Source organism: Arachis hypogaea, chromosome 20 (assembly GCF_003086295.3).
Source record: "Arachis hypogaea cultivar Tifrunner chromosome 20, arahy.Tifrunner.gnm2.J5K5, whole genome shotgun sequence".
Taxonomy (NCBI): domain Eukaryota; kingdom Viridiplantae; phylum Streptophyta; class Magnoliopsida; order Fabales; family Fabaceae; genus Arachis; species Arachis hypogaea.
Window position 1 is genome coordinate 1101542 of NC_092055.1, and position 23293 is coordinate 1124834.

General features: G+C 33.1%; 4 protein-coding genes across 5 annotated transcripts; 2 read left to right on the forward strand and 2 right to left on the reverse strand.

Annotated features, from left to right (window-relative positions):
* Positions 1-6: 6 nt before the first annotated feature.
* On the forward strand, positions 7-8067 carry LOC112782362 (pre-mRNA-splicing factor ATP-dependent RNA helicase DEAH10). Of its 2 annotated transcripts, none has more exons than XM_025824719.3 (13): positions 7-436; positions 501-547; positions 633-713; positions 837-1053; positions 1413-1836; positions 2163-2366; positions 2857-3017; positions 3595-3780; positions 5051-5282; positions 5862-6061; positions 6584-6718; positions 6884-7091; positions 7578-8067. In XM_025824719.3, exons 1-12 carry the CDS (start codon positions 345-347, stop codon positions 7065-7067), a joined length of 2163 nt encoding a protein of 720 aa, XP_025680504.1. In that variant the 5' UTR covers positions 7-344; the 3' UTR covers positions 7068-7091; positions 7578-8067. The 2 variants fall into 2 exon arrangements, with proteins under 2 accessions (XP_025680504.1, XP_025680505.1); XM_025824720.3 differs by having other exon boundaries at positions 848-1053.
* A 2988-nt stretch (positions 8068-11055) lies between these two features.
* LOC112782406 (heparanase-like protein 1) lies at positions 11056-15531 on the forward strand. Its single transcript, XM_025824765.2, has 10 exons — positions 11056-11301; positions 12482-12746; positions 12856-12892; positions 13123-13303; positions 13426-13574; positions 13656-13889; positions 14135-14324; positions 14442-14567; positions 14660-14762; positions 14853-15531. Exons 2-10 carry the CDS (start codon positions 12537-12539, stop codon positions 15264-15266), a joined length of 1644 nt encoding a protein of 547 aa, XP_025680550.1. The 5' UTR covers positions 11056-11301; positions 12482-12536; the 3' UTR covers positions 15267-15531.
* A 46-nt stretch (positions 15532-15577) lies between these two features.
* Positions 15578-18440, reverse strand: LOC112782407 (SNAP25 homologous protein SNAP33). Its single transcript, XM_025824766.3, has 6 exons — positions 17993-18440; positions 17019-17585; positions 16742-16835; positions 16523-16653; positions 16039-16136; positions 15578-15866 (listed from the first exon to the last, which is right to left on the reverse strand). The coding sequence occupies exons 2-6, from the start codon at positions 17508-17510 to the stop codon at positions 15767-15769; spliced, it is 915 nt and encodes a 304-aa protein (XP_025680551.1). The 5' UTR covers positions 17511-17585; positions 17993-18440; the 3' UTR covers positions 15578-15766.
* A 1336-nt stretch (positions 18441-19776) lies between these two features.
* LOC112783631 (uncharacterized) lies at positions 19777-22652 on the reverse strand. The gene is made up of 3 exons (XM_025826665.2): positions 22232-22652; positions 21468-21860; positions 19777-20489 (listed from the first exon to the last, which is right to left on the reverse strand). The coding sequence occupies exons 1-3, from the start codon at positions 22466-22468 to the stop codon at positions 19968-19970; spliced, it is 1152 nt and encodes a 383-aa protein (XP_025682450.1). The 5' UTR covers positions 22469-22652; the 3' UTR covers positions 19777-19967.
* Positions 22653-23293: the final 641 nt, after the last annotated feature.

Genomic DNA, 23293 nt, shown 5'->3' on the forward strand with positions numbered 1-23293 from the left:
ATGCTTGTACTTAAAACTCTAACCGAACCGGTTCACTAAAAAAAGAAACCCTAACAAAACCAAAACACCCCCCAAAAAAAACGTGACCACCTAGCCGCCGCTCAAAACACTCACTGCACTCTCTACAGCACTTCCTTCCAGCACCTCCCATCGCCGGCGAACCCCTTCCCCCTACCACCTCCCAACGCCGCCGAACCATTCCTCCCAGCACCAGCCAGCACCACCCTCGCGGACAGATAGGCCCTAACTCGGTATCGTCTTTGCTGCTCTTTTGCAGCAAGTCTTTGAAATCTCAGTGGTAGCCAGTGCCGCATCTCCAAATTAACAGTTTTGGATTTGTTGAAATGCCTTCCATGGCTAAGGGAAGCCATGGCCCTTGTTCTACCGGAAAATTCTCTAATGGAAAACAGAATCGTCAAACTGAGTTCTCTGCACGGTATGTATTTCTGGAAAACTTGACTTTGTTGTTTTTCAACATTTATAGTTGTTTTTTTTTTCAGGAGGCAAAAGATAGCACAGCAGAGGAAGTCTCTCCCGATAGCTTCTGGTATTGGCTGAGCTTGATTTTATATTTTTCTTCCTTGTTATTCGAAGCTTGTGTTGTGATAATTCGGATTATGCTTCTCTTGTAGTTGAGAAAAGACTCATTGAAGAGGTCCAAAAGAATGATATTTTGATTATCGTTGGAGAAACAGGAAGTGGGAAAACCACACGTAGGTTACATCTTATTTTTTATATAATTCGTGATTTAGCTTTTCTATGAAAGTAAAGGAAAAAAAGGCTTTTGGACATAGCAGGTTTTCACCATGTTCTATGTATTCCATTTTACTGTGTAGAGATTCCACAGTTCCTGTTTGGTGCTGGATTTTGCCGTGATGGAAAAGTGATTGGGATAACTCAACCGAGACGAGTAGCTGCCATTACAGTTGCAAAACGGGTTGCTGAAGAATGTGGTGTTGAGTTGGGCCAGAAAGTTGGGTACTCTGTTAGATTTGATGATACTACTTCCAGCTCAACAAGAATTAAATATATGACAGATGGATTGCTTCTAAGGTATACGTGTAACATGGATGTTTGGATATCTTTTTTCGTTTTCCATTAAGATTCATTTTGTGAGACTTTTACTGGGAACTTGGCCAATCAGAATTTGTTGCTCTTCTCAATACTGAAATACAGAAGAAATTATGACTTTGCTTTGGTGGAGGTGTCTTTCTGCCATTTGTTTTAAGTTGTTTTCTTTAAGAATGGACTAACCAAACCACGTTCTTCACAAATCGCCCTCTTTGACATGGATTTTAGTTGTATATGATTTGAAGCAGCTAAGGAGATTTCAATTTGAAATATTTGTTTTCTGTAGATTGTAAGTGCAGATTTTTGTATAGCATAGCTGATGTGTTTCTTTATGCTTATAGGGAAGCATTGTTGGATCCATATCTTTCCAAGTATTCTGTTATAATTGTTGATGAAGCACATGAGAGAACTGTCCACACTGATATCTTGCTGGCCTTGCTAAAAAATGTACAATCTGCTCGGTCAAGATCTGTTGCTGATGATCAGGGCATTAACTTTGGAAAAAAGAATGTGAATGCTGGCATGTCACTAGAGAAAGAATACGGTGGTCAGAGCAGCAGTTTTCTTAAAAAGGATAACCACGACAAGTATGCTCCATTGAAGCTAATAATTATGTCTGCTAGTCTTGATGCTCGCACTTTCTCCGAGTATTTTGGCAGTGCCAAATCTGTTCACATCCAAGGGAGACAATTTCCTGTGGATATATTTTACACATGCCATCCAGAAGAAGACTATTTAGATGCTTCCTTGATAACAATATTCCAGGTGATAGGTTTAATTAATAACCACTTCATTTAATCTAATATAATGCAATCGATATTTTACTTGATTGTAATGAGAAATCTTTGGATATTTACAATGCATCACTCTTGGTTTCTACATATGCATTTATGGTATTTACAGCTTCATAACTCATGCGATGGCTCACTCCATTCATTCTCATTAGCACATTGAATCATCCAGCGATATTGCCGCGTATATATTATAAATTAAATCATATGGTATACGGTTATAACAATGTAGTGAGTGATGGATGACTGAGAAACAAACTTCATAGCTCTGTTGCTTAAACTCATGTCATTGATCTATAGATTCATTCAAAGGAGGGCCCTGGTGATATACTAGTATTTCTGACTGGTCAAGAAGAGATTGAATCAGTTGAAAAGCTTATCAATGACAGACTCACTCAGTTTCCTGAAGGGAGTCAGAAGCTTCAAGTTGTGCCTATATTTGCAGCTCTTCCATCTGAGCAGCAGTTGCGGGTCTTTGCACCAGCTCCGTCTGGGTTTCGCAAGGTATCTCATCATTGGCTCTGTCTCTCAACTGATTCAATAAAACTAAAGGGAAAATATATTTAAGTTAGATGTTTGTAAAATTGGATTCACATATTTAAAATGATTGATATATTTGGTCTAGGTTTCCATTAAATATCATGAAGCATTCTGTTTTGTCTGACCATGTCTATAATTTAAAGTGAAATGCGGGTGGCCTCATTTTAGTGTTGAATATGCATATGCACATGCTTTTAAATTCATATATAATCTATTTTCAAGTAAGGTTCACTGTAAGTGCTACCAGCTTTTCCATAACAACTACCTTCTATGATTTGGTAAATTTCAGCTCAGCTAGACATAATCCCTATGAACACTATGATTTTTTTTTTTTAAATAATTGAGCATCACCTGTTTAATGGGATCTGATGCAAATTTTAAATAATAATCTTTATCGAATGGGTACTCACTTGCTTTTAGTTGCATTCAAGTTATCTTTCTGTTTCTTTCTTAGGTGATATTGGCAACTAATATTGCTGAGACATCAGTAACGATTCCTGGAGTAAAGTATGTAATAGATCCTGGCTTTGTCAAAGCACGTTCTTATGATCCTGGAAAAGACATGGAATCTTTGATTATAGTACCTACATCCAAATCCCAGGCACTGCAAAGAAGGTATGCTGCAAGATTCTGTTTTAGTGTGCTTAATGTTGATTGTTGCTTTAATTTAGTCAACAAAAACCCGACAAGCTTTTCTCTGTTTAACCGAGGATGTCAGTTTTCCAGTGTTAATGTAGTTTAGTGTAGAAAACCTTTTCCGCACATCACACAGCATTGCTGAACAAATACCTTTTAGATGCAAACCTAGCATATTGTTTCTGGTATATTTTTCAATTTATTTTTGTCGTGTGTTTTTTTTTTTTTTTTTTTTGGCTATGCATGTCCATTGGGAATCTCTTTATTATAAAGCTTGTAATATATTTTATCAGAAAATGAAATTAAACTGAGTGATGTAACCTTTCATTTTTTTTTTCTTTATGATGCCTTTTCAAGTCTTGAACTCTCTTTTCTGTATAATAGCTCATTCTTTAATTGTGATTTTATGTGTAGCTGTTCTTACATATCATATGTTGGTTATAATGAGTGATATCATTTGCATAGTTACTCTCGCTAAACTATCTTACTGAAATTAACATATACATGGAATTCTTCATTAAGTACGAGCAAACTGATTGTTAGCTTTATTGTTCAGTGGCCGTGCAGGGCGTGAAGGACCTGGAAAATGCTTTCGTCTATATCCAGAAAGTGAATTTGAGAAGCTTGAGGATTCGACAAAGCCAGAGATTAAGCGGTGCAACCTATCTAATGTGATTTTGCAGCTTAAGGCCTTGGGTGTTGATGACATATTAGGGTTTGATTTTATTGAGAAACCTTCACGGTGAGAAACTTGTCAGCATTTTGGTTTCATTGTTTCCCTACATTTACATATTTATCAGTATTTATGTGCTCCATTTTTGCTGATAATTATTTGTCGTATCATTTTTTTTAGATATGTCTATGGTGAATCCTTTTTATTTTTGACATATGGTTTTTGATGGCACAATGGTAGAATTCTCCCTTTCCTGAACAAATTCTAACAAATTCCAACCAATATTTCAGAGGTAATACCCATTTTACTCTCTAAAATTGAATGAATGAGTCAATTTAGTACCTCATTTTTCAAAATGACAAATTCTGTCCCTCACTTTCAGAAATGTGATTCCCATGTTAGTCTTTGAACAAACTTCCGTGTCACAACCGTTAGTGTACTGCTAATTTGGTTAGTTAAATCTACTGTCATAGCTAGTTGACGTGGAAACATTTTAATTATGGTCAATATGGTGCTTGAAGTTGGTTCATGTGTCTTATTGATGTGTATCAATTTTTTTTTTAATTAAGACCTATGGACCAATATTAAATACCATTTGAATACAATTAAGAATTGTTACACATTAAAAAATTATTATAGTACCAGGGTGGCATTTAAATGTTCACTTCAGCATTACCCTAACGGATGTGAGACGAAAGTTTCGTTGTTTCTAAAAGTGGGACACACACTTGGTCATTTTGAAAAGCTGGGGATCAAATTGACCCATCCAATCAATTTCAGGAATCAAGATGCACATTACCTCAATATTTTAGCTTTTGATAAATAAATAAAGAAGGTGGAGTTTTGTGATTAATTTTGGAAGAAAAAAAACAACTTTCTGAATCCAAACAGATCCAAATGATTCTATTATCTTCATTATAACATCAACCACAACCACTTTCTAAGGTAGTAAAAATGAGTTTTAATGGTTCATTCCACTTATTATCATAGTGCAACCTGAGAACAACATATATGGTTGTTTGTACTGTGGTGCACATTATACTACAATCTTGGTACAATGACCACTATTTGGAAGCATACATGAGGTAAATAAAAATTTCTGTCTGACTAGATGTAATTTCTGATCTCTTTGATAATATATTAGTGAATTATTCTTCTGGCATCCCTTGTTAGTGAGCTTTTGAAATTTCTTTTGATCTCTTGTAAGCTGTATCATGTATTGTACTGTTGAACTGAAGTAGCCGCGGTCAGGGTCAGGGATATATATATTACTGTTTCTATATGCTAATATACTATGCAAAACATTATTGAAAGCTTGTTTCCTTTCATGTTTGAACAGGACAGCGATTATCAAATCATTGGAACAGCTATTTTCACTAGGTGCTCTAACAGATGACTGTCAACTCTCTGATCCTGTTGGGCATCAAATGGCTCGGCTGCCCTTGGACCCTGTTTATTCCAAAGCTCTTATCTTAGCTAGTCAGTATAACTGCCTAGAGGAGATGTTGATAACCGTAGCAATGCTGTCTGTGGAATCCATATTTTATGCTCCTCGGGAAAAGCAAGTAGAGGTTTGAATAACGAATTCTGATTCTACTGCATATCTGTTATATTCTCTTTGATGTTACTATGAAAAACAAGGCTTAAAAGGATTTTGATCAAATGCCTGTCTTTTTTTCCTCTTGTCCTTATAATTTTTTTGGTTTTCGTTTAGTAAAATTTCAAACTTGGTTATTTAAGTACCTACAATTAATTTGCTTGCTGATGTGATATGTCTTGCCACATCAGCATTCAACCTGCCAGTTCAGCACTTAATGGAACAAACTAAGACTAAAATAGGTAACTTTAATTTTACTCGACTAAAATCAGAAGAAAAATTTTAGGGACCAAAACATAAGAGGTGTTTCGTAGGGACCAAAAATTTATTTAATCCGACAAACAAATATGAATATTAATCATTGATTGTATACTTCCATAGTCTACCCCTCTATTGACTATTTAACAGGATGTGTAAATAGTGTATAAATGATTTATAAAATAAGCAATGAATTTCTGTAGGAAAATTCTAGTGTTGGTATAATTACAGGTGTCATTCATTGTCTATTCCTTGCATGCAATTGAAGTTACTGTTTTTCTCATCTTTTTACTAGGCAAGAACTGCAATAAAATGCTTCTCTAGTCCGGAGGGAGACCACATTACTTTGATTAATGTGTATCGAGCATCTAATGATTTCTTAGAGAAGAGATCAATAGAAATGGGCAAAGCAAAAATTGAAAAGGCTTTCAGAAAGTGGTGTAAGGATAATTTTATTAGTAGTCGTTCTCTTAGACATGCTCGTGACATCCACAGGTAGTTGTTATTTTAAATCTAAATTCATGATATCTTTAAGGGTAAATTACACTCACAGCCCCTGAGGTTTATCAAATTACAGGCACCATCCTTTTATTTGAATAGCATGCACGCACTTCCCCTCTATTTGTGTCATTATATTGAAATGACATTAAATAGGTTGTATAAAGTCATTTTTAACTCCACTCTCTTTATGCATAGAGAACTTGTAGAGACGAAAGAACAATGGCAAAATCTCTCTTTCGTTTAACATTGTTATGTAGGGCATTTTTGTCATTTCAATTCAGTAAAGTAAAATAAAACAAAATAAAAAGTATTAAGATACAGGTATAGGCACATGTATAAAGATTTGATAGTTACATTAATACCAGGAATCTAAGTGTATTATTTAGACGAACAATTGGTGCAATGTAGGGGTGGTGAGTGCATACTGGTCAAAAAATGTGGGTAGGGGTGAATGTAATTTACCTTGTCTTGCTTGAAATCTACTCTATGCATTCTCATCTCTGATAACTACTGCAGGCAAATTAGGGTACATGCTGAACAAATGGGGCTGAATCTAGCTTCTTGTGGAGATGATATGCTTCAGTACCGCAGATGTCTTGCTGCTTCCTTTTTCCTCAATGCGGCTGTAAAGCAGCCTGAGGGCACATACAGGTTGTTGTCTATTCCCTCTATTAAGTTCAAACTCCTGTGGAATTTTATATTTTTATTCTTTAGCATTTTGACTTGTTTGCTAATTGGCAACTGTATATAGTGTTCAACTCAGATATTTATTTTACTTATATCGAAACAATTTTCTGCTTTGTCACGACATGGCAGGGCCTTGGCAAGTGGTCTGGTGGTGCAGATCCACCCATCTTCTGTATTATTCAGGCAAAAACCAGAGTGTATTATTTTTAATGAACTTGTTCAAACTAATAGCAAGTACATTCGGAATGTAAGCAGAATTGACTACCTATGGTTAACTGAGCTGGCTCCTCAATATTATGCTGTGAAAAATTAAATTCTTCATGGTTTTGACAAACAGGTAATTAAAACTTTCTTTATTTTTGCATCTCATTTGTGCTTTGATAATTTTGGGCAGTTATATACTTTTATTATGTTAATCTTTGCCATTTTTACATCCATAGAGAATAAAGCAACTTGCTAAAGTGGCCTTGAAATTCCCAAAAGTTTCCTATATCTTTGTCGCCTTAACACTATGCTTGGCATATTAATCATGTTACACTTAAACTGGAATAACTGCTGATATCAGCTTAGTAACAAAATGGATCTGATTAGCTTGTGATGTCTCTAGGTTTTCTTTTCTTTCTTCCCAGAAATCCTAGCTTAATGGAACTGATAATCTCATGTACAGTCAAATTGCTTTGCACCTAATCTCAAGATGTGAAACATAATATGCTAATGATTGTTCAAACCCCTTCACCTGGAAAAATTAAAGAAATGATTTGTACAAAATTTATCCATTCATTCCACATATAAATGGCACTGAAATGATTGATTTTTATCGTAGGACATTTATCTATTACAGCAAGATCAGTGAAAGGTTCAGAATATGTCTACTTTATGGATGTTGAAGATCGACTTTATATGAAATGACAACAGTTTTAATGGCTTGTCTTTGCTATCATTACTTGTCTGAAACTATGGAGATGCGGCTGGATCCTCCAATGACATACACCTCTTACTGAGTTGTTCCTGCTTCATTTTCTACTACTTGGGTGGTTACTGCTATCGAGATTCGGTAACGGGTGAGTGATGGAACCGCAAACCTTGCCGTCGATGGCTACATTTGAGGTGGTGGATTAGCTTGAGCAAAGGAATTGAGTTAGACCAGTTAACAAATATTTTGAGCTGCCAAATTCTATCAAACTTTAGGTGCTAGTGGTATTATTTGTCTAATGAGTTCAATAATCAGTGTATAAAGTTATTTTTTCTAGATCTGCATATTTATCTAATCTTGTATATTAATTTTAAGGGTAAAATATGTTTTTTGTTTCTAACGTTTTCAAAATTTCTCAAAAATACTATTAATGTTTAATTCGATTCAATTTTGTCCTTAACGTTTAAAATAACTTTTAATTTTATCCTTATTATTAAATTTTAGGTGGTCAATCATTAGTCAACATTTTAATTCTAATTTTATCCTTTATTTTTTTCTTAATTTTCAATGTCAATCCTAATAATTCAAAAAATTCACCCCTCTTAACCTCGAATCCCACTCTTGACCATTGCCAAACAATCTAAACACTCTTCACCTCCACTGCCACCAGCTTACAACAATCATGTCATTGGTCCACTTTTTTTTTAAAAGAAAGTTCTTATGGTCCACACTTTCAAAAACTTTTTTTTATTAGTCTTTCGATACCTTTTACCACCATTCTATCTATGTCCCTCGTGGTATTGGCTCGATTTTCCCATGAAGAGCACCAATAAAATGTAACTTACAAAGACATTGAGTCTATATTCTTATATTTATTATATCTTATCGTTATAAACAATACAATAAATTTATAACCCTAATAATTAATTTATTAATTTCTATAAATAACTCATTAAATGTAATAAACATTCATATTACAAATGTCATCATATCGAATTTAACACAAAAAATTTATTTTCGAACTACACAATATCTCAAACTTAGGGAGCATCATTCTTTCGACAATATCATCAAACAAACAGACAATTATTTTATCAAAGTTCGCGTGGTTCATCTATGGAAAACATTAATTCCCACAAATGAAGAGAAACTTCTTTGCTTTAGAAATGATTATATTAGATGAAAAGATACAAAACAAACATATTTATTGTCTTTTTAAATTGAATTTACAAAAAAAATATTTTTATTATTTTTATTTTTTTATATTTTTTATATTATTTTATAATACTTTATATTTAATTGTATTTTTAGTATCATTAAAATTATACTTCTTTCAATATATTATTCATTGTTCCTTTTCTAATAACTTAGAAAAAATAAATGTAATCAATTTTTTTAATTAATTATTAACTATGATTTACTAACACTGCAGGGAACACATCTTCATGTAATTGTAAAAAAAAATATGATGAACAAATTCAAATATTTGTTAGAAGAAAAAAAAGTCTATACTATAAAAAATTTGAAAATAGAATATGCAAATGATTTATATAGAAAGGTATAATGAAAGCAAATTTTTTATTCACAATTGTTGTGAAAGAAATTAAAGATTTAGTTTTGAACATTCTCCAACACTATTTTGAATTTGCATTACTTGAGACATTATCTGACAGAATGGGTCAAAAAAAAATATTAACAAATAATTTTACTTTATACTATTTCAATTATTTTTATTAAAAATAACTTATTTAAACAAAAAATTTATATATTTTTATTCTTTTTATTGTAAATGTCATTAAAAAACTACATACACTAAGAAAAGAAGAAAAATAGATATTAAAAGAAAACCCACAAAAACAAAAAATAAAATAAAATTAATACTTAAAGAGTAAAAAAATATACCAATAATTTATTTTTTATTTATATATATAATTATTAACAAAATACTAATAATTTTAGGAACATCATGTTAAAAATCATATTGTAGAGATTTAATATCTAAATTTTTTGTACTACAAATTATTTTAAATAAAATATCTTTTAAATTTAACTTTAATTTACATATATTTAATTTAATTCTACAAAACATAATAATTTTTAATATTTATTATTCCGCACATCGAGTCTCATTTATGGGTGGATCTTATTCTACTTAAAAGTAATTTAAATGCTTATACTTAATTTAATTGTTGAAACTTGTTGTAGATTAAAGTATATAATCTTGAATAACTGTTTTTCTTTTTCTCCAATGATTTGTACTCAACTAAGCCACTTCTAGAAATAAATAAAATGCAATATGAGGTAATGTCTTCCCCCAAAAGAGTAAGCTTAATGTAACTACTAACTACCGACACCTTTGATAAAGACAACCCTATCCAAACCGCAAAATAATTATTTCAAAATCTAAGTCCCTATATTGGAGAGCTTACATTAAGTATTGTCGGTAAGCTAAATAGATCAATCTATTGAAAGTGAAAATTCAAGTTAAGAAACATTTTTCATGCTTATAGCAAGAGTTTAAATTTCTGACAACCAATTAAGCATCAATTATGTACTAGGCCTTATGCTTATTTAACTAATGCATTGAATTGATCTAATTTAATCTAAATTTATATAATTCTTTTAAAATATATTTTTAAACTATTAATATGATATCATATGATTTTCATATCTCAATTCCTAAATATATCTATTCAATTTTCGCGACTCTTGTTCAATTAACACACGTCATATTAGAATCTATTAATATTAGCTATAATGTATAGACACTGACACGTACACGGGACACTGACACGCCGACACGCGAATTTTAAAATCTTACATGACATGAGACACGCATATATATAAAATATAAAGTATTTTTTAGATAAATCGTAATGATATTTTGATATTTTATTGATATTAAAATATAAATTAAAATTTTTAATTATTTTTAATATCTTATTTTAATTATATCAAGTATTTAAAATATTTTTTTTGTTTTAATAAATAATAATATATAGTATATCTAAATTTATTTTAAAAATATATGTTAAGAATAAGACAGGACACGTTGACAGGTGATGGTATTTAGGTGTGTCCGAAAAAAAAATTTATTTTTTATTAAAACACGATTGGACACAGCAGACACACGTGTCCGAAATGTGTCCGACATGCTCAACAAAGTGTCCGTGCTTAATAGGATATTAATAATGATTAGGAATTCTAATTTATTTTTTTAATACTTAAAAAAATTAAAAATTTCAAATACATAATGTTATATTTTAAAAACATCAAAAAGAAAAATTATTGAAAACCTTTTTTTTTTTTAGAAATTAGGAGAATAATTTGAAGAATTAATTAGAATTTTTAATCATTATTATTATTATTATTATTATTATTATTGATTAGAGTGGGGTGGCTAACAACTCAGATAGGCACAACCGCTGTTGTACGGACACTGGAAGTGTCTCTGAAAAGTGAAAACCATATCAACATAAAAAAAGAAAAGAACCTTTTTTTATCAGTCACAAGAAGAAGCAGCCACCGCCATTATTGACCCATCACGCAGCTCAAAGAGTTGGATGGAACATTGATGTTTCTGAAGCTGCACAACAACAATTGACCCTTGTTCATTGATGATGTAACTGTAACTGTAAGCATTGTACTTTCTCTCATCTGGGTTCTTATGTTCTTATCAAAGTTTGTTCCTTTCTGTTGATCTGTGTTTGCATCTTCTTTGGGGGGTCTCTCATTTTTCTTTTGTCTTGTTGGGTTCTGATTATACATCTGGATTTAGCTTCTGGGAGAGTGATGGCAGCTGAAGAAAACAAACATCTGTCTATGACTTATGAATATATTTAGATTTAGATCTTTCATTATATTTAAATATTTTGTGTGACAATTTTTTATTTTAATCAGGAAAGATTTATTTTTTTTTTGAATTTCTTTTGACTGGATCAGAGATGAATTTATAGTGGGTTTTCTTAGATAAGAAAAGAATAATATAACTTGTTTGACTGAGTCTTCAAACTTCAAACTGAAGATTAACAATAGATCATGATTATTACTATTTTCTTTTTCTTAACTGAGATATCAACCATCAACCACTGCTCAACTGATTATCATGATTAATTAATGGCACAATGAAGTTATCCATCTATTTATTTATTTGTTACATGACTTTTCCATTCTAATGTTGTGATGGTATTTAGTTAGACATGTGATTCTGTTTTTGTTGAAAATTTGTTTTTCTGATAAAGTCTTTTCAGTGTGGGTAAAATTGCTTAGGGAATACTATCATTACCTGGTGAATTCATCACTAGAATTGCTACCTAAATTATCACAAAGCACTGGTGTTGCTCTTCACCATTACTATTTGACTATAGCTAATCTATATCACATGCCATCCTTAATTCAGAAGATCATAATATTCATCTCTTTTTTATTTTATTTTTTAAAGTATGTTATTGTTATATTCAATACTTATGTTATTGTTATATTCAAAATAAAGTATGTTATTGTTATATTCAATACTTATGAGTTATGACATGCCATCATTAATTCGGAAGATCACAATATTCACCCTTATTATTTTTCTGTTTATGAGTAAAGTATGTTATTGTTATCAGAATGTTCATAATATTTATGACATACCACATTAATTCAAAAGATCGTTGTATTCAAAATATTTCACTTTAGGCAAATCAAACATTTATGTAATATTAGTCTCAAAACATTTATCATTTCATATCTTCGAAATCAGACACAACAAAATTGCTATACTATATAGCTCCAGAAGATCTGTGTGTAATTTAGCTTTTCATCCCTTACAGAACTTAGTTTGGATTAGTTGTGTTGGACTTGGATAGCACTGTAACTGAGCCAATAATGGGAATCCATCTTGCATTGTTTCTTCTTTTGAGTGTTCTTCGCGTTACTTTAAGTCAAGATATTGCACATGGTTCACTTCTGGTAGATGGAGCTCAAGCAAAAGCCGAAACAGGTGATAACTATGTCTGTGCAACTATTGATTGGTGGCCTCATGATAAGTGTGACTACAACCATTGTCCATGGGGACATTCTTCTGTTTCAAATTTGGTGAGTATTTCTCTTAATTCATGTTTCTATTCAACTCCCTCTCCCAATTAGGACTTTGGAAAAAGAAGCTTTAGTCATTGTTCAATTCAATGTGGATTGATTTTTCCAGGATTTGACTCATCCTTTCCTTGCCAAAGCTATCCAAGGTTCGTGTATATTTGCATTTGTTAAGTAACAATATGCTTTCTCTAATACTTGCTCTGTTACTTTTTATCTGTCACTGTTACTTTTTGATACATCCTTGGATCTCTGTATTTGGATATTAGGAAGTATCAGAAATTGACAATAACATATAAAAGGGAAGGGCGTGAGTATCATATCCGGTATAGTGACTTAAAGTATGATGTTATTCTTTGAATAATGGTTGTGTGATTAGCTTTCAAGCCTTTGAGGATAAGACTTGGAGGTTCTTTGCAAGATCAGGTGCTGTATGATATAGGACTGCAAACTCCATGTCATCCATTTCAAAAGATGAGTGGTGGATTGTTTGGATTTTCGAAGGGATGTTTACACATGCAAAGGTGGGATGAGCTGAATCAGTTTTTCAATAAGACAGGGTGAGAATTTCTTCACCCTTTGTTGAGATTTCGGAATGACTTCCAACTTAGCTGCATTCTAATATTCAGTTGTATACTTATATGGCTGCTGTGGTAATTTAATTGGACTTTGACACTTGCAGAGTCATTGTGATTTTTGGACTGAATGCACTCCATGGGAAGCACCAGATTAGGCATAATGTTTGGGAAGGAGCTTGGGACCCTCAGAATACTTACGATTTTCTTAAGTACACTGTCTCGAAAGGATACAAGATTGATTCGTGGGAACTTGGTAGGAAAACGGATACTTATTTGTTAAAGTCATCCTCTGTTTGATGCTTGTGACTTACCTTTCTTGAATATTCTGCTGTAGGTAATGAGTTGAGTGGTAAAGGCATTGGTGCTAGTGTCGGTGTTGCGCAGTATGGAAAAGACTTGATAAAACTCAAACAAATTATTGATGTATTGTATGAGAACTCCAAGTTCAAACCTTCACTCGTAGCACCGGGTGGATTTTATGAAAAGCAGTGGTATGACAAGCTTCTTCAAGTTTCAGGTTCTGGCATAATCAATGTTGTGACTCATCACTTGTATAATTTGGGGCCAGGTTGGTCTATACTTACCTAACTCTTTCTAGTTTCTACTGCTGTCATTTTTACCAAATACTGTTTCCATTTCATTTTATCTATCATTGGAAGTGACAGTGACAGATAAAAGGGAATGGACCGAGTATTTGATATTGTAATATATCTATGTAATCCTTTCTTTTTCTACTTTTCCAATTTCTTGTAAGCAGTTTAGACTTTTGACTGGAATCAGTCAGAATCAGATGTAGTTAATTATCATTTTCAGGTAGCGACCAGCATCTCGAAAGGAAAATTCTGGATCCTATACGCTTGAGCAGGGTAGAATATATTTTCCGCAATCTTACAGAAACCATTCAAGAACATGGTCCTTGGTCTTCTGCATGGGTAGGAGAAGCTGGCGGTGCATACAACAGCGGCAGTCCTTCTGTTTCCAACTCATTCTTGAACAGCTTTTGGTAATCTTCATCGTCCATTCGAGGATTATGACATTGACATTCTATCGAGTTTATCTTGTATGCACTGACAGTACAGAGTGCATTAATTGTAAGTTTGGAAATTTCAATTTCTTACAGGTACTTGGATCAACTTGGAATGGCTTCCACCTACAACACTAAAGTTTATTGCCGGCAGACTTTAATCGGAGGGAATTATGGCCTTATCAATGTTACCACTTTCACTCCCAACCCTGACTATTACAGGTAAGTGGAAGTTGATAGCTGCAAAAACAACAAAGATTTATAACACTAAATCAGTGCTGAACATATCTATTTCTGTTCTTGTGTATGAACAGTGCACTATTGTGGCATCGGCTAATGGGAAAGAGGGTTCTTGCAGTTTCAAGTGATGTTTCTTCCCCATTTTTGCGCACTTATGCTCATTGTTCAAAAGACAGAGTAAGTGCATTAACTTGGAAAAATACAAGCTCTCTGTTTGTTTCAAAATTATCAAGCTTTGTTGAAATTCTCATCAATTTCATCATACAGGAGGGTGTAACACTACTACTTATCAACTTAAGTAATCAGACTCGTTTCATACTCAACATTCGGAACCCTGTGACCGCAAGTGTTGAAGAGAATAACACGGCCAAAACCACCCAGAAAGACGACGACTCATTCATTGCTCGCCTCAAGAGGGCGTTCTCTTGGGTCGGAACGAAAGGATCAGATGTGACATTCAGAGAGGAGTACCACTTAACTCCAAAAGATGGTTACCTTCGAAGCCAAACCATGGTGCTGAATGGTGTTCCATTGAAGCTAACAAACGAGGGAGATATACCAACATTGGAGCCAGTTAAAAGCAATGTGCATTCTCCAATATATATTTCTCCTTTGTCTATTGCATTTATTGTATACCCCAACTTTGATGCCCCAGCTTGTTCTAGGCACCGAAAACTTTAAAAGGATGTGTGGTTAGAAGAATGTTTTTATATCAGAATTGTTTTACAATATAAGATTTCAGCAATTTGAAAATCTTTTACAAACCACACGTCTTCTAAAGTTTTATCTATTGAATGTTGTACACTACACACTAGGACCATGGAATTGCATATCTCATGATAATTGTAAGTAATGAGCATTATTATAGCTTTTGCAATAACATAATATTTGAAGAAACATATAAGTTGTATAATGAACTTGTGAATAAAATTGCTGGTTTCAATTATTTTAGTTTCAGTTGAAGTTAACCCAAATTCTATCTTAATTGCACGTTTATGTATGAATCATATAGATTTCATAAATAATCTCAAAGATCAAATCAATACTATATTACATAAAAACTATAGTTTCATAGAATGTGCAAATCCCCATCCACAGAATAATGAAAAGTGTTGAAGCAGGGTAGGAAGGAAACAATACAAGTTGAAACCAATCTTATTATGATCTGCATCAGCACCGGCCTATTTTCTGAGTAGGTGACGCCCGCGTTGATTGGCACCATTCATGCGGATATTCAACATATCCGCATCAGTTTCAAAACCATCCAGGGCTTTGTTTTGTCTGCAACATTATCAAAATCACTTATAGTTAATTTCCAGTTAAACTATAACCGGAGAAAGCATCAATGTTGATCAGTTAAACTATAATCCTCACAAGAAACTACATTGGTGTTCAATAATATCTACAACTTATTAGAAAGTAAAATTAGAGAACACATAATCAATTGACTTACATATCGATTTCGGATCCCATGTCAATAGCCATGCCTTTAAGTTCTCCCAACAGATCACTTAAATCGGACAATGCATCGTCTTGCTTTCCATGTTCAACCTGTTTTGGGACACTATTCAGTATCTGAATTCAACAGTAACAACAAAGAAAACACTGTACAATAATATGAAGGGGAGTATGACAAACAAAAATTGCAGCATCCAGGCTGGAATAATAATAATAACTATAGCATGGTAGGTTATTGGTATGAGAAAAATACAATATTCTAAATAAGAGCAAACTACTAATTTGGTCCCTAGAAGATCAGTATGTATACTCTACACCTCAAGGCCAAAGAAGCTCGTGTATGCTACATGTCAAGGTATTAAATCATTCATGTGATGCTTCTATCAAAAGTTATTCGATGATATGGTTTATGACAATGGCAAACTATCTTGATCACAACACAAGATAATTGGACACACTTTCACTGCATTGACACATACCTCAACTTTTTCAAGTGCATTTGTTGGTTCAGAATGTGCCTTCTGTGTCCTTGACTGCCCTTTAGAAGCAGAAGTCAGTCCCAACTTCTCTTTCTGTTCCAAGTGGCTGCCCTTCGTTCTAACTGGATCATCTGTGTCATGAAGAACATAATGTCAATGGTCAAGATACTCCTAAAATTACTAAAATTTACAAGGTGAACAGATAAAAATAATATTAACCTCTGAAAACGACAGGTCCTTTAACTGTGCCTGGCTTCTTTGGTTTCCAGGTTTTGGAGAACATGCCACCAAGACTTCCCAAAAGCTTTTCTCCCTGCAACCAGTAATAAGATAACGAACATTTAGTCGATAATGCCATTCATATTCTCTTTGGAAAGGAACGCACAACAAAAGCGGCAACATTGTTTTCACCAAGGTATAACACCACAAAGAAACCACCAATACACTAGGCCCAAAACAACTGCGCTAATTAACTATGCAATAACAAGAACAATACCCGACTCAAATCTTGGTCAATGTCAACAGCGACATTGTGACTCCTGGTAATCTGCTCGCCTTGTTGATGCAGCATCACCAAAGTTTTGGTCGCATCCTCTCTTATCTCCTCGGCTATCTTCAACGAGTTCTTCACCGACTTGGTGGTCTCTTCAGCCTTGTAAACAGCATAATTCTCCAACTCTTGCACTGATTGACTCTCCAAACCTCCAGAGTCACGGAAATCACTCTTAAATCTGTTCCGATCGGCAGATGAAAAGGCATGAGATGAAGATGAACCGTGCCCGTGGGTATCAACATCATCAAAGGGGTTTGTGCTAACTTCATGCGAAACTAATGCATGGTGATCAGACTTCCTGGCCGAATTATACTTCCTGTTACCATTTGCCTCATCATCAGAATCAAACGGATTGGAACCTGATTTAACATGATAGGCAGGGTCGGCAGAGCTAGGCTTAGCAGCTTTCAGAGGAGATTTCTTTGAACCAAACATTCTCTCTCAGAAGGATTTGATCAGATATAGACAAAACAATTATCCTATCTGATATCAAGACAAATTAACTTGTACCTAAAAATGCAAGCAAGAATTATTCAATAATCATTGATACAAGCCAACAAACAAAACCAAACAAACAGAGTCGAGATTCTTAGCACACTCATCAGGTAATCAATTACAGCGAGTTTGGAATCCCCTCAAAAATCGAATTTAGGGATTCCTAGTTTTACTCTTCTCACTCTTCCTAGTCAACACGAAACCAAAATTCACAACAAACTTTGAAGTAAAAAAAATCGAAACTTCACAAAATAGCTGCTAAGAAAAACAACAAAAACAGCATCCCAAGTTTTTCTTTTTTCCAACAGAAACCATGTATAACAGAAAATGAGAAAGAAATCACGAAGGAATAGCAGAAACCACATGAAAAGATCGAAAATTGAAGTGATAAAAAAAGTAGGAAGCATGAGATAGTTAGTTACCTTGAAGAAATGTAAAGAAGAGCGCGAGAAGTGAGAAGAGCAAAGTTGAAGAACACGAGACGCGCAATGAAGAGGAGAGAGAGATAGAGAGGGTTGGATTGAAGTTTGAAATTGGCAAAGTAAACGCGGACAAGGAAGCTTTGTAAATGCAAAATGGAAATGGAAGCAGTCAAGATTCAGAACTTTTTCTTTTTAATATTGTATTACTAGAGGTGAAATCCTTTATCATGAACCAAATTGTGTGTTGAACACAACTATGGCCATTTACAAAACGTCAATGACGTTTTGTGTTTCTTCAATTAAAATAATATTTTTCTAACAAAACGTCAGCGACGTTTTGTGTTTTAATAATTAAAATAATATTTTTTTTATTACAAAACGTCAGTGACGTTTTGTTCTTTGATGATTAAAAAAAATTTTTTATTACAAAACGTTAGTAACGTTTTGTGCTACTACCACAACCCTGTAGAACACCAAAATCATCAAATATTTTTGTATTTCACATTAAAATTATCCATATATAAAAATTTTAGCCTCAAGATTCAACCTCGTCAAATAGAATTTATTTGATCATTTATTAACTTTTTTTTTTTTTTTTACCAAAGATAGGAGACTCGAACCTGCAACCTCTTAATTGAGTATGGGGAATGGGGAGTCTATGCCATTTGAGCTATTACTCATTGGCAAAATTTGGAAAGATAGGAGACTCGAACCCGCAACCTCTTAATTGAATATGGAGAGTCTATGTCATTTGAGCTATTACGTATGGGGAGTCTATGCCATTTGAGCTATAACTCATTGGCAGTTAACTTGTTCTTTATCCATTCTGTAAAAAAAAAAATATATATATATATATATATTGAATGATATTTATACATAATCCAATGCTAATAACTAATTAGTAATTACTGTAAGTATGTATCTTTTAAATATTATCTTTTAAAATTAACGGTAATACTAAAAAAATAGTCAAAATTTATTTTATTTAGTGTTCATTAAACAAATTCTGACTGATTTTGGCTAAATTTTTTTTGTTACTAAATATTTTCGATAACTAATAAATGATATGATAAATTTAAAAATTAGTTTTTTTTAATGATATGATAATATTCAATTGAATATTTGTGTAAAATTATTTTACTTTTTTATTGATAAATAAAAATTAAATTTTTAAATATTTTTTTTGGATATTCAAATTCTTAAATATTATTTTTGGATTTTAATAACTTACCAATTGAATAGTGAATATTATAGAAAGAAAAAAATAAGTTGCAATTAATAAAAGATATTTTTTTGTATATTTTTAAAATTTATAAATGTTCAATTAATTTACTGATTATCTTAATAAATATGATATATGATATATAATAAGACATAATGACATTGTTTAATCCATCTAATTAACCTTATCTAATGAAATAGTTATTGTGTTGTCATTTCAATAAATATGTATAGTTAAATTTAAAAAAATTTTGAAAGAAAGAGAGCACAAAAGTTGATTGGTGAACTATGCAACATATACATCAAAATCAGTAACTATAAATTACATATTAAAATACAAAATAAACATAAAAAGTAAGTTAAATACTACATGTAATTATATACATACATAATAATTAATTTTTTGTGTAGCCGTAACATTTTTCTATTAAGAATAGCATATCAATTTATCCTTTCTTTAAATTTGGACCTTGTTTTGAATTAGATGGTAATGTCAGTTTAAACTCAAAAATGTCAAACAGAGTATGGTTGACAAAATGTAATAGGATAAAGAAGATTTGATGTTACTAAAACAACAGAACTCTATTGTTCCATCTCCTTCCACCAATCCAAACATAAAAGTACGCCCTAAGAAGCTATACAATACAATGCCAGATCAAAGACTTTGAAATTGAAATGACAAGCAAAAAAGTAGTGATCACAGCATTAGCTCTACAAATTTTGATCACATGTTAGCACTAATAAATTAATAATCTCAGCTAGCAGTTGTCCCATTTGACTCCAAATTTTGCTTCTTCACCATAGCAGCATGTTTATGGCCAATAAGGTGAGCATTGAAAACTGTCTCGCTGTTGCATACAACATTACAAGCAGTGCACGTTCTAACAGAATCTGCAGCAGTGCCACCTTCTACAACCTTGAGCTTCTTTGCCTCGATATCCAAGTCCTTAGCCTTCTTTGCTTTTGGTTTATCGGTATCCGGCTTTTCCTCCGATTTCACTTTATCAGTATTCGGCTTTTCCTGCGGGCCAATTAACAGTTTGGCGGCATTTGCACTGGCTTCTGGTTTTGACTGTTTCTCCAAGTTTTTGAGATGTTTCTTCCCCGCTAAGTGTGAAACATACATATCCCTGCTATTACAAGTAACCTTGCAAGTGTCACACCATACAGGTTGCATAACCTTGACCTTCTTTGGTGCTTTTTTCCAAGGACCAATACCTTGACTCTTAAATGCAGCAATGTATGGACCAATCCCGTTGTTGGACATCAATGCAACCTGTCAAATGATCAAAGATGACTTGAGTTGGAAAAATCTAATTGTTCCCTTAACCCAGAGAAATGTGGTCTTTGAATACAACAAGCTTAATTGATCCAAGTATAAAAATACAAGCAGAAAAAGTGAGGACAGAGAAATAATAAGGATTGCAAGCAGTTAACCATAAGCCAATAACATCGACAGACCCAATTTTAAACCTGATAATATATAATTTAAAACACGAATTTAACAATTCATAGTATCCTCCGTCATCAAAAGTTAAATATCGGATAATGGATATACTTGATTGGCATATCATTTAAAGAGAAGTCATTAAATATGAAGGAGTAAGTATTCCAAAGTTATTGGCTCCAAGGTTAAACAGTCATAACCATTCCATTAGTAGCATTAGCGAACCAGTTCTACAAATCAAAAACCGTTTGGAATTCAGTGGTTAAGAATTCATAAGGTTTAGTGATTAATGCTTAGGAATAATAAGAGAAAGGAGCTTCAGATTAGCATTATGGCACATTCAACATAGCTGCAACAACTCGTGTACTATGAGAACACGATGCGCAAATATATTGCTGCAGCTTATGCCTATAATACTCTCATCATCAGCTTCTCCTTCTGCTCCTACCATACAATTCAACTTGCCCCCAAATACAAACATCGCCAGAAATTGGCACACCTTAATTAGGGTTTTTGGTTTCATCCAACTTTCGTGAGGCAGGGTGCAGGGCTACGAGAGATCCCTTTAAATATCAAGTGATTCATGCTGCGATGTCGTTTGGACACTTTGGAATTTAGCTGGGTAATATCAATTTCTTTGTGAAACAAGTTTAATACAACAAGTTATGCCTACAAGAGGGTGTTTGGATAAGCTCTAAAAGAAATCATGAACCATGGCATAAATATACATGAATAAGGAGAAAAAAAGGAAGCAAAATCTACAACCTATGCATCGAAAACAAAAGGATAATTCAAATTACAGTTCACCTGAGCCGCATGCTTTTTTCCTGCTATATGTTTGTTATATACATCTTGGCTGTTGCACACAATGTTGCAAATTGTGCAAATCTTCGTAGAATCAACCGGTGCACCACCATTTGAAAGCTTCCGTTTCTTTACCTCGCTGCATACACTTGTTTGACTTTGTACATTTGCTTGCATGGGATTAGCAATTATCTGCATATTCTTCTTGTGTTTCTTTCCAAATATGTGCTTTTCATAAACGTCTTTGCTATTACAATCGATTTTGCAAACTTCACATCTCATTGATTTGGAGCCTTTGGTTTGGTTAGCCTCCTCATGAGTGAAAATTTGCTGTAACCATGTGCCGTCGTAAGTCAAAGGCAAACTTGAAGACATTGATGATGATGATCCAACAGCCTGCATTATCAGAATCAATGTAATCCAGAACCAAAATGCAAATTTGAGTATAAATCATCTACAATCCAAGAGGACAAAGGTTAAATAAACTTTTCCTTTTTCGGTACTGATATCAAATGCACTTTACCTCCCTAATTGCATTTCTATCATCCCTATAAAAAACTAAGCATTCCATAATCAATACCTAAAATTCCATAATCAAGATTCCTCCTCCCACCGTTAATCATGTTTATATGCAAGTTATATAAATAAATAGCCTTCTAAGTTCAAACAATATCAATAAATGCACCCCAAGTAGCATAACACAAGAAAAGAACCAAGAAAAGAACCAATGTTATCGTTCCCAAAGCTGAAAACTTTGGTATACTTACAGCATCATATCCAACGGATTCAGGTTGTTTAACGATCCAATTCTGAGGATCAGTTGATTGTGGGGCAGCATAAGAGTAAGAAGGAGCAACGGAAAGGGTTGAATTTGAAATATAGGAGCTGCAATTGGGAACTGGGTCGGTTCCAGGAGGGTGAATAGAAGGTTCTGAAGCCCAAAGGAATGGGTTTGAAGATGGATAGAAATGTTGCATCTGCTGCTGCTGCTGATGTGGATACATATTTTTGGGGTTTAGGGTTTACAGTGTGGCCACTCTCTCAACTGATGATGTTACATTTGCAACAACAGAAACACCATGATCGGAATTCGGAAGGTCGAAGAAAGAGAAAGATAGAAAAGAAGCGCACACAGGTGAACCTAAATCGGAAATGAAATTGCAGAAGCAAATCTCCTAAAGAGAAAGGATTCAAGGGCTAATAGCTGCTTCTCTTTTTTTGGTTTCTGGGCCTTTTTAATTAATGGGCTTCCATTTTTTTGGTGACTAATGGGCTTTCATTTAATATCTCCACTTTTTTTTCTTTAGTTTTTATTTTTTTTAAGTTGACGAGGAAAATACTAAATTATCACCTTCATCGATTTCAGCTGAGTTTTTACCTTGTCTTAAACACGTGAAATTATTAGGGGCGGTCGTGGTACAGTTTGGATCGATTTTGAGTCAAAAACTCATCCGATCCGAACACTAGTTTTACTTACGGTGCGGTTTGGATTGAATGCTTTTTTTAAAAAAAAAATCTGATCCAATTTTAAATAGTTTGGATTAGATTGGATTTGTGGTTTTGTAAATTAAAAAAATTAAATACATATAACAAGTCTTAACATCAAATTTTAAATAATCAACAATGACACTAGACAAAAAAAAATAATCGATAATGACATAACAAATCTCAACAATATCTTTAAAAACTAATGATAACATAACAATGGAAATAAAATTTTAGATTAGTTAAAATAAATAAATAAATAACATTTTGAACATAAAATATTTATTAAATAATAATAATACATGAATAATATAAAAATGTATAACAAATTGAACATGTTAGAA